We start from the raw sequence: 14750 nt of genomic DNA, 5'->3' as shown, positions 1-14750 counted from the left end.
AGAGACATATTTAGGAGCAAGGTCATTTAAAGCCTCAGAAGTGAGCAATAAGATTTTTAAATATTGATGGAGACTAAATTATCCGGTAACTCAAAACCAACTCAGTGGCAATTTGTGGCTTTAGCTCCTTTTTAAAATGTGGAGTCATTTCTTTTACAGACCGTTAACATTGAATGAGCAATGTCCACACTTTACTACTCTGTGGTTCTCCAGACCTTCATGAGGTGCAAACAAATATTATAAAACTATGTTAACAACTACGGTCATTACTGTAATAGCCATTCACAAATTTTTCTTGAGAAAGACACCTATAAGACTGTTATTATACGACCTCTTTAACAAGCTAAATTATCTTGAGAAGCATGAAAATAAAACCTACTCCTGCCATTCACGGCAGGTGTGTTTTTTACATGCTCTGTAGCTTTCCAATGCCATGCTTTATATGTAACTTGATATACTGCCCACTGTCACATGTGCTCTGCAAGTCTTGCATGTGAATTTAGTCTCTCTGTCAGTGTCATTGGTTTGTATATAATGTGGACCATTCACATAAAAGGGACTTCAGCGTGAGTGATAGAATGCTGCTGCTGTCACTGACTTATAAAACCAGCGATGTGCTTTTTTTTAAGTGCTTTTTCCTCGATCTCCCTACAGTGACGTCCATATGTACATGGGCCAGCCGCCAGTCTACACTGCAGCTCCGGGCGGTATGGCCCCAGCAGATGTTCAGTCCTACCCAAACCCTGCAGGCATGACGCAGACCGCAAACTACAGCAACCCCTCCGGCACAAGCATAGCACCTCCCTCAGACGCCCCTCAGGCCCCCTACTCAGAGAAAGCTTTGCTATAGGGGCCCCCCAGAGCTCACAATTGTTCCTGTGCAAACCGTATACAAACACAGACACGTGCACCAGACCTGATCAAATAGTTGTCATGTTTCTTTTTTTCTTTTTTTCTTTTTTTAAACACGATGTAGCATCAGATGGTATAAAGAATACAGAGTAGAGTAGCACTGACTTTTGGTGCACCTGTGTTTTGTCTGGCAGATATACATTTAAATGTACAGTTACTTCACTTCAGGTCAAGATGTGTTCATAAGATTTTGATTCAAAGAGCTGACACATGTTCTGAAAGCATAATGATTTGACATTTGCATTCTTTTTCATGTCTTCGCTGACTCACATGATGAGACGTAGAGTTGCTTGCAGATGGACTTGATTCCATTTTTTTGATTCTCATTCAAGCCTGACCATCTCCACGCCAAGATCTGCCTGCAGTATATCCCGTGATACACTTTATTTTGTGGGGCTGACATTTTTCACTTTCACTTAAGAGGTGGGCTCCAGAGAGTTGGCGGAAGTCGAATCATATACCTTAAAATGATTTAGAAATGTCAGGCCAGTTTAAAAGAGCTTTAACTGGTTGCAACTGTAGCCATGACATAACGCATATCTAATTACTATTTGATCAAGTGTGAAATACACACAGGCATTCCTTCACACCCCACTTAATTGCCATAGGCTCGCTGGAGTGACACACACACACACACACACACACACACACACACACACACACATATACAATATACACTACGCAGGTGCATAGTAGTGGATGCACGAACGAACACAGCTGCACCACCTCCTTCACACGGCCTCAGTCGTGCGTGATAATTCGCCACCATTCACACACTAATCCAGAACTAGATTAACAGAACGCTTTCTCATCCATTAACACCGACTGCATTGCTGTTCATGACACAGCAAAGGTGCATTGACTTTAATTCGCTTTTCTTTATCATTTTTTTATTTTTATTTTTTTGTCATTATTTAAATCGAAAAAAAAAAAAAATGACTTTAACCTAAGCCGAATACATTAGGCTACTTCCGCGTTCTACATATGTCGTCAACTTTTAGAAGTACTGAAAACTGAAGCCACTTTGTTTTTCTGGAGGGAAAAGAAACAAGAGGAACTGAAGCATGCACATCACTCTTGTACATACTGTACTGAAAGCTGTAGTAAGGCCACATGATGACCTCGTGTGGCGGCCTGTATGTTAGCACAGCTCCGGATGTTTGTCTCAGCCTTGAAGGAGAACTCTGCAGTCAGCGTATTCCCGGTGTAAAAGCCAAAGAGAAAAAAATGCTCATATGCCTGAAAAAGCCTGTTTTTTTTTTTTTTGTAGTATTACTGGCTGCCTCCTTTATACTGCAGTGTTCTCCTTTGTAACTTGAGCAGTTTTACACTCTTTTTGGTGGCTGCAGGCTTTGTTCTGTGTCCACGAGGACTGTGCTAACATAGTGGCTCCGGAGACTTTGCTACAAAGGGGAGAACTCTCGGAAATCCAGTGTCTTTAAAGCATCTCTTTAGTCATTGTCGAAGAAGAGTTAAGTAATTTTGTTTTTTATAGTAGTGTATTTTAATTTATGTTCAGATTATTGTTATATTTTAAATGGCGAAGCATTGCAGGATGTACGTATTCAGAGAATAGAGCAGGATGTGTGATATTCTGCTAACTTAGTTGTATATTTAAATCTCTCACATGAGAACATGGACATTTCTCTCTGTGTTTGATACATGCTTATTGTACTGTAGGGTGAATTGGTAATGTAAGAAGAACTGACTGAACCCCCAACCCATGCGTTTTAATCTTGTCCTTTCTCAGAGCTGAGTATATACTGAGATGAATTCTGTCTGAAAAACGTTTGCTATGATTGTAGGAGCTTGAGAGTCGGGATTTGTAAACAACTCTTGACCAAAGTCCCTAAGTTAGAGTGACACGTGAGGCGTTCGGCATCAAGTTGGTTAGGCACTTCTCATCTTATGCTGCACCTGCTGTATCCTTGGTCCTGAGTCATTTATACGGCTTCTACATGCTCAGAGTCTTTGGGAAAGAGTTGTTTACAAAAACTAAGTCGATCGCTAGAAGCTGAAGAAGCTAAAGAATAATTTGTCATGTATTTATATTGAACATGAAGGACTTTTGAAGTTTTAAAAAATGATGAAGTTGATTTTTTTTTTGCAGTTTGGGCAGATTTCTGTGCTCGTCTGACAAATTTGCGTCCTTTATATTTCTGCACAGATATTGTATTTCAAACTTCTTACCAACTGCTATGCCGCCTTAAGAGTATGAAACACCCCTCAATGTAAGCTTGGCACCCAGGCGCCTCGTTTCTCCAAAACTTGACTTAAGCATTAACCTAGTTGGTTCTAAGATGGCAAGTCATTATTTTTGCAGCATTCACTTTAAAGCAAGAGTGACATATTGATCATCTTTTTGTTTAGAGGGTAAAAATTGTTGGAATTGTTGTAATTCTGGGACCATGGGACAAGGAGCCAGTTTATCATCACACATCATCTAAAATGGAGCATCTCGTTGCACCAGAGCGTTGGACTGCAGCCCCAGTGTAACTTTTCTCTTTGTACAGGATTGAGATGCTGCCTGTTTTTAAGTTTAAAACCAATATTATTGTAAAGGTTCTGTCTAGACTCGTACCCTGCTGTTTCTATGTGTTATTTTAACCATACTTATTAATTGGTATTCACAATAAAAACCAGGCCAAATGTACAGAATATTAGGAATGGCTTCCCTTTGCTTCTTCTTTTTTTACGCTGTGTAGAGCAGTCGAAGACTGTAGTGTTCTTAATCATATGATCACCTGTTTCAATACGCATAAGGCTGTTTCAATGCATTTCACAGGCTCCAAAGGGGAAAAAATGCAATTGTTTGCAAATACTATAAAACCTGCAAAATGGTAGGAGAACTATTGAATGTTGACAGTAAAATGTTATTTAGATACAGGGACATGAAAGGGAGGAGGAGTGACATGCAGTAAATGGCCTGGGGTCATAATCGATATCAGGCCTCCCGTGGTGATAAACTCAGCCTCTTTATTTGGGGAACACACTCAGCCGGGTGAGCCATAGAGGTATGTAGCAAGTTGAAAGTAAATACTCGAGGTGGGCGGTGGACCCAAAAAAAGAAAAATCTGCCCCTGAAATGAATTTAAGATGGAGCAGGGTGAAGTAGGAAACTGTTCCAATCATCGACGTGGCAACCACTGGGCAGTAGAGGAGAGGGACCATCCCATATTTTTATTAACACCTGAAAGGCTTCCATGGTAACGGGGTGCATATGTTGTCCATGCCATGGGCAACTTCACCAGCTTCTCACAGGATTCCCTTCAAAAGATGAGCGTTTAACTTTAGACTTGGGTAGGCAACAGAATTATTAAATATTTTAAAAGAAGGAAAAACAACCTTAAAATGTTTGCTGTTTTTTTGGGGGGGTGTTATACTGCGTGTTATCGCTGTGATTTGACACAAAGTTTTCAGGAGCTTCCTCTCATTTGCCACCAGGTGGTGATCTGTATGTTGGTGTGAACACGGCTGCTGCTATTTTTCACTTTTATTGTCATCTTTAACACCAGCTTAGTACTGACTCGTGTACACTAAGTGTATTTCTATTCATTCTTTTACTCATCTGTAAAACAGATTGAGACAGACACGGTCTCCTTGTAATCGCCTGTTTTCAGAATATGTGTACAGGTCAGGATTTTGTTAAATTCTCTCCTTGAAGTTATGGGATGTGACCACTCTTCTTTCTGTTCCCATAAAAAGACCAGTGTGACCACTTCATAGCCTCGGTAATAAAAGAATACAGCCTCCAGTGCAGTGTAAGCAATGTCAGTGTGTCAGAGTCCAACAGCCCCGCTGCCTCGTTTTGAGAGATGATTGTCAAATTCTTTAGCTCCAAGTCCAGATCAGCTGCCGGCATACAGAGACCATGCCCTCAGGGAAGACGGTCAAACTCATCCTGTATGAAGGGCTGCAGTTTGCAGCTCTTACCGTGCCCATCTTCGTGGTCATGGAGAGATTTGCCAGCCTGATACGTGATGTAAGAGGAAGGGATGTAACTGCTTACTGGCTCGTGGTGGCAACCTCTGTTGCCTACGTGACCTCTGCGACACTGCTGGTGTGGGCTCCTCTCAAATTTGTGATCCTGAAGCAGCGGAGGTTCATCACAGAGATCACACAGTGGTGAGTACACAGGAGTGTCTGCCTGTGCCACAGAGATGTGAGATGATAAGTGTTTCAGACTCGACCTGCTTCAGAAACGCGTAAAAATGCCCGGCTTGCAAATATTAGTCCTGCATTTAGGGCAATATCAGGGTTTTTATTTTAGGGTTTTTTAAAGTTTATACACAAATCGTGTGCTCATCACATGATTAAAACTGAAAGAATAACGCACATAACATGATACAAATGATGCAGCTTGCCTCAGGAATGAACAATAACTTATTGTGCACACTGTTAGTAGCTGTGACTAAAATGATTGCGTCTGTATTCTCTGCTACTGTTAATACCATTAGGTTCTTGCATTAAGTCACAGAGCCCTCTGTTATCTGTGTTAGCATGGGCTGGCTTCATTGTACAAACAGTGTGATGCATAGATGAATGATGAACGTTTTGATAAATGATAAATGTGTCGTCAGGGATGATTATTTACTAGTTTAATGATCTCAGTCTTTTTAGAATAGTTTCTGAAAGCTTAATTATGACCATATGGAAAGCAGTTTACAGGCTGAGAAAGAGTTCAGTGCTTCTTGGAAAGTGAACAGTCGCTATAACTGCATGATCATTACGACATTAACCCCCTTTTTAAAAAAAATAAATAAATAAAAATGTTGTTGTCGTTTCAGGAGGCCAATAGCGCTGGCGTATCTCATCCTGTGTACTTTGCCATGTTTTGCCATTGTAATAGCCAGCTCCAAGGTAATGCCATCACTGATCCTCTCTCTGGGGTTGCCCCTGTAGGTGATTTGTTCCGTCATGCTCCAAAAGGGTCCTTCGACAGGCACATATTTGTTATAAACAGCCCATTTTTGGCTTGTGAGAGAGGGAGAGAGTGTTGAGGTGCTGTAATTATTCACTGAAAGACGCTCGACACGGCGCGTTGCACCACAGAGAAAGAAAAACTATCACTGATATACTGTCAGTGGCTCTCTCCAGGTTCACTTTGCTAAAGTACTCCAATGCAAGTAAAAGTCCCAACAACGGTGAAATACAGACCCATGACATATTCCAATGCTTGACATTGTTAGGTTGTTATAATGAAGCCTCAATCTGCATTTTACTGCAGCAACTAAAAGGTGGAGCTACTTGAAATCATGTTAAATTCAACAATAATCCTTAAAATAGGGCTCAGGCCCTCACATGAAACTCAAGAGAAAGCTGAGTCAGTGAAATCCACTTATTTTGGAAAAACATTGACGAATGTTTGAGGAGCTACCAGCTAATAGAGAACTGAAACAACGCACTGATTATGTAGAGGGGAATTCAAGACAACAACATTGGAAGTCACGTGGAAAGGTTGCAAGTCATTAAACTGTCAGAAAAATGTAGTGCCACAGAAGGCACAATACGGTCATGATGTGGAAGAATCTTAAATGTATTCCTGAGTGCAGTGCTTGAGTTACACTACCAATCTGCCACCCGTTCCCTCCACTGAGATGAACTTTGACAACCGTACAATTAAAAGAAGGCAGCGAAAAGGCAGTCACGAGACGGATGTCTGACTGAGGTACTCAGTAACCAGCAGTGAACAAAACAGGTTGGCCATTAACCCAAACGTTTATAGCATCCAAGAAGAATTCTCTCTCATGTTCCACTGTGTTCTTAGTCACTTTATAGTTAAACGGGAACATAAAGTACAGTATCTATAAGGGCACAGACTCTCAACATATCCATATATCTAATATTTTAGGTGCAGTCAGCAGCGTCTCTGTAATGATGGGGCAGTAAAATCTAATGGACTCATAAAACTTGGAGAGCAGGAGCTCCTCTTTCTCAGTCCAGCCAAAAATCATAATGAGGAATTTTCTGTGTTGTTTCCTCCTGCCTTATTCCTCGTGATTTTTAATGTGCCAGGTCAATTTCTTAACATCTCATTTTGCCTGCTGCTACTGGTGTTTAACTGTAGGTGCAGGTGGACTGCAGCCAGCGGCGTGATCATTTCACAGAGTTGCCTGTGTCCTTGGTGTTTTTCTCCCTCATCTGTGTCGACGTCATAGAGAGGATACGACCCTGCAGGCTCATAGGCAAATGTAAGGCTTCAACCTGTGATTGAGTCATGTGAATTGTTGTTGTTTTTGTGATATTTTATGTTCTGTAAAAGGGACTATCTTAGTATATCATTAGTAACACTTTATTTTATTAGTCTATCATTTCATAATGATTTTACAATAAAACCTTAAAAGGTAAATAGAAAGAACTACTACCAGGGAAGTAGATGGTAATTACAGAATAGAAAAAAGACACTAGTTTTAACACTAGTTTTCCATTCCCCTAAAAAGTGTTATTTATTTTTATTAATTCAGATTCGTATAAGAAACTCAATCTACAGTATGTTTAGTTGTATCATCAACTGTTGACAAACGTAACACTTAGATGTATAAAGTGCCTCCGTGTGACCTCAGATTAGTGCTGAATTACATGGTTTTGCCCGGAAAACTTTGATGGATCTTAGAAAGCATTTTCAGACCCACATATAAAAGCATTTTTCTCTTTTTTTTTGCCACACTGAACCGTTTGTTACGACTCTGTTTTCGGAAAAAAGAATGACTGGCATCATTAAAAGCCTGAATTCAACTTGTAACAACATATCAACATTTTTACATTTTGTACGTGCTGATTTAAGTTTGATACCAGCAAAAAGCTGAGTAATGTTTAGCATAACATCAGTGAAACATAATGATGTATAAGCATTTTACATGGCTTCCTGAGTCATCTGTACGTGCACTTTTCTGTTTCTCCAAGATGTTTTATGCCTTTTCTTATTGAATAAATAGTTGAAAGGAAATGTTGCACTAATGACAAAGACACGATCAAACATTTAGAAGACAGAAATGCCTTTGTTTTGTTTTTTGGGGGGGACCATAGTTTATATTTGAACTGTTATGCCAATGGCACTACAGCTGTATGTAATCTCTTGTTCTTTGCGGCGTGAAGGATAGATTCCTCATTTGTTGTTTGTCCTGAAGGCCACTCCTTCTCCTCTGATGATTATTTTGCTTGTCCATAATTTTCCTGACAGAAGAAGAAGCCCATAAGACTTTATGAGAACCAAAACACTACCAAATACAGTTTACGTAACATCTGGTGTTGTCCTTTGCAGCCGACAGCCTGGATCCAGACGTTGACATGTCGGGTCCCGTCCTCACCCACCTGGGACAGGTGACCACCGTATCGGCCCGGCTTTATGCTGATGCAGACCAAAACGGTTTAACCCAGGACCAGACAGAAACCAGAAATGGCGGCACCTCGGACAGATGGCTTAGCCCCGCTGAAACCCCCAGGCGTTCCCCTCTCAGCACACAAGCATCAAGCTCTGCCTATGTGTACTCCTCATCCTCACGCCCCTTAAACTACACGGGTCCCTTACACATCCTATGGAAGAGGGATGGAAGGTCAGAGGTGTTTGTGGAGAGTTTCTTGTTTTGGTTAGACACTGTGGAGATGGTAAGAGTGGCGGGAGAGCCGGTAGTCTTCTACTCAGCCTGGGTGTTCCCAGTTTACATCTCGGCCTTCCTCTCTGCTCTCCGTATGATCATAACTCCTCACAGCCCCTTGTTGTCGTTTGCTGGAGTCGTTCTGCAGGATTTTCCTTTCTTCATCATTCGGGTTGGTCTGATTGTTGTGTTTGGTTTTGTGACACCGGTGTTATTTCCACTGAAAAATGCTCTGGTGAGCCTGACTTTCATCTACTTTACATTGCTGACCAAGCTGAGCATTTTCAAAAGGCAGAGCATGTTTTGAGGAGGAGTGGCACAGTCTGTTGTTGATCATAGAGCTGCTCAGATTGAGGATATTTGAACAGCTGGTGTTTGTGTGCAGAAAGCAACACCAAAGAAACTGTGTACAGCCTAGTTTGTGATGTATCGAAAGGATGTTGCTCCAAATCAAAGCATAAAAATTCGTCAACTTTTTAACTGAAAATGTTGTGTTGGTTTGTGAACATGACTTATGACATATTTGAATCTAAATATATTTGTTGATGGGGCCACACGGTGGTGCGGTGTTTAGCAAAGCCTCCTCACAGCAAGAGGGTTCCTGGTTTGAATCCCTTTCTGGGTTCTCCATGAATTCCCACCGTCCAAAAACATGCATGTCAGGTTAATTGGGGATTCTGAATTGTTTGTAGGACTGAGTGTCTGTGTGTGTGGACGGTTGTTTGTCTCTGCGTAGCCCTCTGAAGGACTGGTGACCCGTGATTCCCCGCCTCTTGCCAAATGGAGGCTGGGATAGGCTGAATTGGATTAAGGGGGTAAAGAAAATGGGTGGATATATTTATTGATACCTAAGTTTATGCTTATCTGCTACATTTTTCTTTTTTTATCTGTACATTTATGATATATCCAAAATAACATAAGAGAAACTGTTTTTAAAAAAAAAAAAAAAAAAAAACATTAAACAATTTCCAGCCTTATCTGTACTGAATAAAGTTCATTATTTTAACACTGGCGTAAATATTTTGATGCTATTTGTTTTAAGCTTTACTTATTGTATATGTACAAGTAGGAATATTCACCTATCATTTCCCTTATTCCCACATTTTAGGGAATAATTGCACCCAAACCATGACCACAGAACACCACTGTAGAAGCATCTGCGCCTAATAAGCTCAAACAGGACTTATTTATGGGACAATATTTTATTATTATTTTTTTTTTTTTATGTGTTGCCTCTTCTATATTGCTGCTGTGTTCTGTTGTGTTGCAAATTAGTATCTTGTCTTCTTCATTTGCTGGTGGCACAAGCACCGTGGTGGTTCATGCGAGGCCCTGGACATATAATTCACTGGATTGTAACCGTGTCATATGTGTGTTTGCATCGGTGCAGAATGTTACAGTGACACCACAGAGAGATGCTGTAATCTGTGCGCCTCCTCTAGGACAGGTCTGACAGAATCATAACCACTGTGCAGTGGTCTTTGTTCCCATGATGGATGAGCTGGGGCTGTGGGGCAAATCATTTAAGGTAACTGTCAAACAAATTTTTCAGCAACAGAGAAAAAAATAGTGGAATTTGAAAAATGGAAGCAAACACTCTGCTGTACTGCTGGTGACAAATCCAGTGAAACAAACAGGATATTTATGTTAGAAATCACTTGCCACATTGAGAGGAAATATTGTTTAAAGGTCTTATTAATGATGTGAGATATGGGGCACCAGACAGGTGTTACCCGGCAACCTTGGATGGCTGAGGGTAATGTGTTAGATGATCTTCTCTCAACGTGTGATACTGTGGTATGAGAAAGACGAGACACACACGTTGAGCTTCTTTCTCATTCAACCAGAAGATTTATTCTTCTTGTTATAAACACACCTCATATGCAACATACTTCAGATATCACATACTTCAGGTATCGCATACTTCAGTAGAGAACCATTAACTTCATTACATCAGAATTGACTGTAATATACCTTTAAACCAAACAATGCTTCTTTCAACATGCTCTATTTAGCATTATGAATTCTGTCAAAATACAAAATTAATTCAAAAATAGCTTTTACTTCTCTAAACCATATTAATTTTGTAGTTAGTGCTTTAAACTCAATACCTTGTCCTATTTCCTGAGACCTTTTGTATTTAACTATCAAATAAAAATATATAACATATATTTTAACATTTAAGCATCTTAGCTTTTAACAATATCCATTTTTCCATTTTTCCATAAAAGAAAACAATATTTTACATCTTACATAAACAACTATTCTCTCAATATAAACTGAAAAAGGTGCAATGCTTCCTTACTACTGTGCCTCTTTACACAGCTTCACATAACGATATGGCATATCAGGTTTTTCAACAACCCATGAAAAACATCATATAAAATAAAATAAAGACCAGAACAATGTCCTTCAGCTAGCTCCTCAGTTGGCTCACACATGTGTAGAAGCCCGCTAGCATTAGCTCCGATTAGCCTTCATGAACAAGTCCCGTTTTTGTACACAATACAATTACAAAACGAACTTTGCGACTCATTAGTTGAGATTCGATTTAAAGACCTTTTTAACTCTTTCAGGAAACTAATATGTATGCATAAAACACCGTTTTACTGACCTGTGGTATGAGAAAGACGAGACACACACGTTGAGCTTCTTTCTCATTCAACCAGAAGATTTATTCTTCTTGTGTGCTCAATCTTCTCTATGCAACCAGTGCGACAGCGCCTCTAGCGGTTATGTGTGGAATTGCATAGGCCTAACTAAAATGACACTAAAGAACTTATTGCAATGAGAAGTTAAAGATACAAAATGAAAAATTATGTTGGGGTGTCTATTTTCTTAATTATTGCTTTAATTACTATTGACTTGTTTTTCACCCCTCTACACTCTCCCTCACTTAAAAAAAAATGTCTCCTGACATTACCAATTTCTTGTGTAAGTCTCACTGTATGGGAGGGTACTGCTGATACAGATGTGGAGTGTAGAGGGGTGAAAAACAAGTCAATAGTAATTAAAGCAATAATTAAGAAAATAGACACCCCAACATAATTTTTCATTTGGACTCCAGTTTTGTTGTTTCAATGACACAATCTCTTTAATAGCTGTATCTTCTTGTTGTGCTGCTCTGATGTCTTCAGGCATAATGGTCATGAGACCATCAGGTAGGTTAGCCTCATCATTTTCATCAGCAAGTTGCAATGCAGCAATCCAGGGAACATCATTGCTTTGTGTTGCTTTGTTGCCTTGCCACACTGCAGACACTACTTCAGGTGACACTGTCTCAGTGTGATCTTTCATGTACTGTTCAAAGCCTACTGGGTATCTGGACAACATATCTGCATCAGCATTACTCTTTCCTGGTCTATACTTGATATCAAAGTGAAAGTCGGCCAATTCCCCAACCCACCTATGACCCACAGCATTTAACCTGGCAGAAATCAAAACATAAGTCAGGGGATTGTTATCTGTATAGACCGTGAAAGTTGGTGCGTAATACAGATAGTCTCGAAACTTATCACAAATGGCCCACTTGAGTGCGAGGAACTCAAGTTTACTAGAATGAAGGTGATAATTTCGTTCTGCGGCTGTTAAGGTCCTAGATCCGTAGCCAATAACACGCAGTTTGTTGTTTTGGGACTGATACAAAACCGCTCCGAGCCCTTCATTTGACGCATCTGTATGCAAAACAAACGGACGATCAAAGTCGGGATAGGCTAAAATGGGCGGATTTATCAGCATCTCCACAAGTTTGGATAGCACAGTCTGATGTTCAGTTCTCCATGTCACAGGCGTGCGAGAGGGAAGCTGACCTGTGTTTTCTTTCATTTTACAACCGCGACCCTTAGAAGTCTGGAGCTTGTTGGTCTTACTTGTGTCGGCTGAGCTTTGAAGGAGTTCGAACAGAGGTCTTGCCAGTCTTGAGAAATCTTGGATGAAGGATCGGTAATAACTAAGGAAACCTAGCAATGTCCGAACTTCTCCAACTGTGTGAGGTTTCTTCTCCTTCAGAGCTATTACAGCTTCCAGATCTTTTGGGTCAATCTGGACGCCTTCTCCTGAAACCATTCGTCCCAGATAACGAATTTGTCTCTTGAAAAGCTCGCATTTGGCTGGTCGAAGTTTAATGCCATGTTGTCTCATTCTGCAGAAAACTTGCCTCAGATGGTCCACGTGTTCCTCAAATGTTTTTGAGTAACAGAGGACATCATCTAAATAAGGTACGCAGCACTCATCCCTGATGCCTTCTAATACACCTTCCATACATCTCTGGAATGCAGCTGGCGCATTGGTCAATCCGAATGGAATTCTTACCCATTCGTAAAGACCCCAAGGCGTGCTAAATGCTGTCAGATGCCTTGACTCCTCACTCACAAACCCTTGATGATATGCACTTCCTTGATCCAAAATGGAGAACCATGAATTTCCTCCAAGACTGTCCAATAGATCCTGAATGCGTGGTAGTGGATGGCGGTCTGGAGTGGTTTTACGGTTGAGTCCACGGAAGTCAACACAAAGACGCAGACTTTGGTCTTTCTTTCGTGCACAGACGACAGGTGAGGAGTAGGCTGAAACTGATTTTCTGATCCACCCTCTACCCAAAAGGTTGGAAATATAATCCTTGACCTCTTTATACAATGGCCGAGGAATGGAGTTATAATTTTTTTGGACAGGGGTGTTATCTGTTGTGGTAATCTGGAGCTGTAAACCAGGAATGCATCCAATGTCTCCTTCTTCAGATGCAAATACATCTGACTCTTCATACAACATTTGGCGTACCACATCCTGTTCATGCTCAGAGAGATGATCCAGATTGATATTTGGATGCCATTTCTCTTGTGAATGAACAGGTGTATGGTTTCTCATTTTGGCGCAGTCTCCATCATTTAGTGAGTTCACCTTGGTGGTGCACAAGAGTGGGTCATCCTGTCCATTGACTCGTTTGTGAGATGATGAAGAGATGTTTACAGGTTTGGTTCCATCAATTTCCTCGATGAATCCTAAAACCGTTCTTGGAGGTAAGAAAATGTCGTGATTGGTTGAATTCTGGACTGGAATTCCCACCATTTTTGAAACTCCAACAGGTACGTCAACCAGAGCAGGAAATAACTCCAACCCCTCTGGCACGACGCTCTGTAGGTCTGGTTCAAACAGCATTTCTCCTCCTCCTGGAAAAGTTCTAATGCGACATTTCACCTCACAGATTTGGCCACTTTGAACATTAAAACCCTTCTTTCCAACTCTCACTGTAGAACTCTTTGATTCTTTTTGAGATGGCATAGTGCAAACCACAGAGACTAGAGTTTCAACACTACTCTTTTGGATTCTCAAAGCCTCTGACAATAAGTCCACTAAGTTGATGTTGTTCGTCTGGTCAGTGTTTCCCATTATGATTTCTTGTATCACATTAAAGCCTAGCAAAGGGCTGCTCACACTCTCTTGACTTACAAGCAACGGAACATAGAGGGCAACTGAACCATATTTGATGCTTTTGATCTCGAGCAGGACTTCTATCCACCCATCAAATGGTACCTCTGTTCCATTAGCTGCTATGACTTTGAGAGGGTATTCTGGTAGTAGACTCCCAAGTGGTTGGATCGTTACATTTGGTAGAGCTTTCTGCACCCATGACTTCTCCACTATGCTCACTTGTGCCCCACTGTCCAGTAGCATCGGCAATTCGACACCATTTAGTTGACATGTCACCGTGCATCTACCACCAATCAGCTGTGCAACAGGTTTCTTCTCAGTGAAGTTGTTTTGTTTGATGGGCCTGGTGGAGGATGGTGTGCCCACTTGAGGATGCAGCTTTGCAGTGGTGTGGGACTCTACATTCTCTCTGATCACTGGTGGTCCCACCCCAGCGACCTCCCCCAGTTTCCCGACTGGTTGTTCTTCATCAGACAGCCAACCGCTCTGTGTCCCTCTTTCCCGCACTTGAAACAGTGGCTGCAGCTCTCATTTCCTTTGGAGGCATATTGCTGACATCTTCGTCTAGCTTCTGACTTTACTGGCTGTTTTTGGTGGGGAGAAGGTGTGTGAATGTTTTCAGTCCCAGAACTAAGCATAGGTGTTAAAGCTTTCTCTAAACTCTTGGTCAGTGATGAAACCTGTGCTGTTAACTCTTGTATGGCAGTGCGATTAGCTTGGACTTCTGCCTGCATCTGAACTGCATTCTGACTTTTCTTATCCATCTGCACTGTACTGACACCGACTACTTTTGATTTCAGAGCCTGACCTAGTCGA

At 41.0% G+C, this 14750-nt stretch overlaps 2 protein-coding genes across 2 annotated transcripts in view; both read left to right on the top strand.

Annotated features, from left to right (window-relative positions):
• The window catches only part of LOC142399022 (collectin-12-like), a 43262-nt gene extending 39687 nt beyond the window's left edge, over positions 1 to 3575 (top strand). The window contains exon 24 of the mRNA XM_075483361.1: positions 655 to 3575. Coding sequence (XP_075339476.1) covers positions 655 to 850 — 196 coding nt within the window. The 3' untranslated portion in view covers positions 851 to 3575. The remainder of the gene's footprint in view (positions 1 to 654) is intronic.
• Positions 3576 to 4783: 1208 nt separating this feature from the next.
• On the top strand, positions 4784 to 8814 carry tmem236 (transmembrane protein 236). The gene is made up of 4 exons (XM_075482240.1): positions 4784 to 5037; positions 5700 to 5772; positions 6980 to 7103; positions 8174 to 8814. Exons 1-4 carry the CDS (start codon positions 4784 to 4786, stop codon positions 8812 to 8814), a joined length of 1092 nt encoding a protein of 363 aa, XP_075338355.1.
• Positions 8815 to 14750: the final 5936 nt, after the last annotated feature.

This window comes from Odontesthes bonariensis, chromosome 14, assembly GCF_027942865.1.
Source record: "Odontesthes bonariensis isolate fOdoBon6 chromosome 14, fOdoBon6.hap1, whole genome shotgun sequence".
NCBI classification, from domain to species: Eukaryota; Metazoa; Chordata; class Actinopteri; order Atheriniformes; family Atherinopsidae; genus Odontesthes; species Odontesthes bonariensis.
The sequence above is the reverse complement of the archived record's forward strand: the minus strand, read 5'-3'. Positions and strand labels throughout refer to the sequence as shown.

What these genes read in the sequence shown, in the direction of transcription:
- tmem236 (XM_075482240.1), top strand. Translation starts at nt 4,784, where the DNA reads ATGCCCTCAGGGAAGACGGTCAAACTCATCCTGTATGAAGGGCTGCAG. An exon ending in ATCACAGAGATCACACAGTG is followed by an intron (nt 5,038 to 5,699) that starts GTGAGTACACAG and finishes TTGTCGTTTCAG; the next exon opens with GAGGCCAATAGCGCTGGCGT. An exon ending in TTGTAATAGCCAGCTCCAAG is followed by an intron (nt 5,773 to 6,979) that starts GTAATGCCATCA and finishes GTTTAACTGTAG; the next exon opens with GTGCAGGTGGACTGCAGCCA.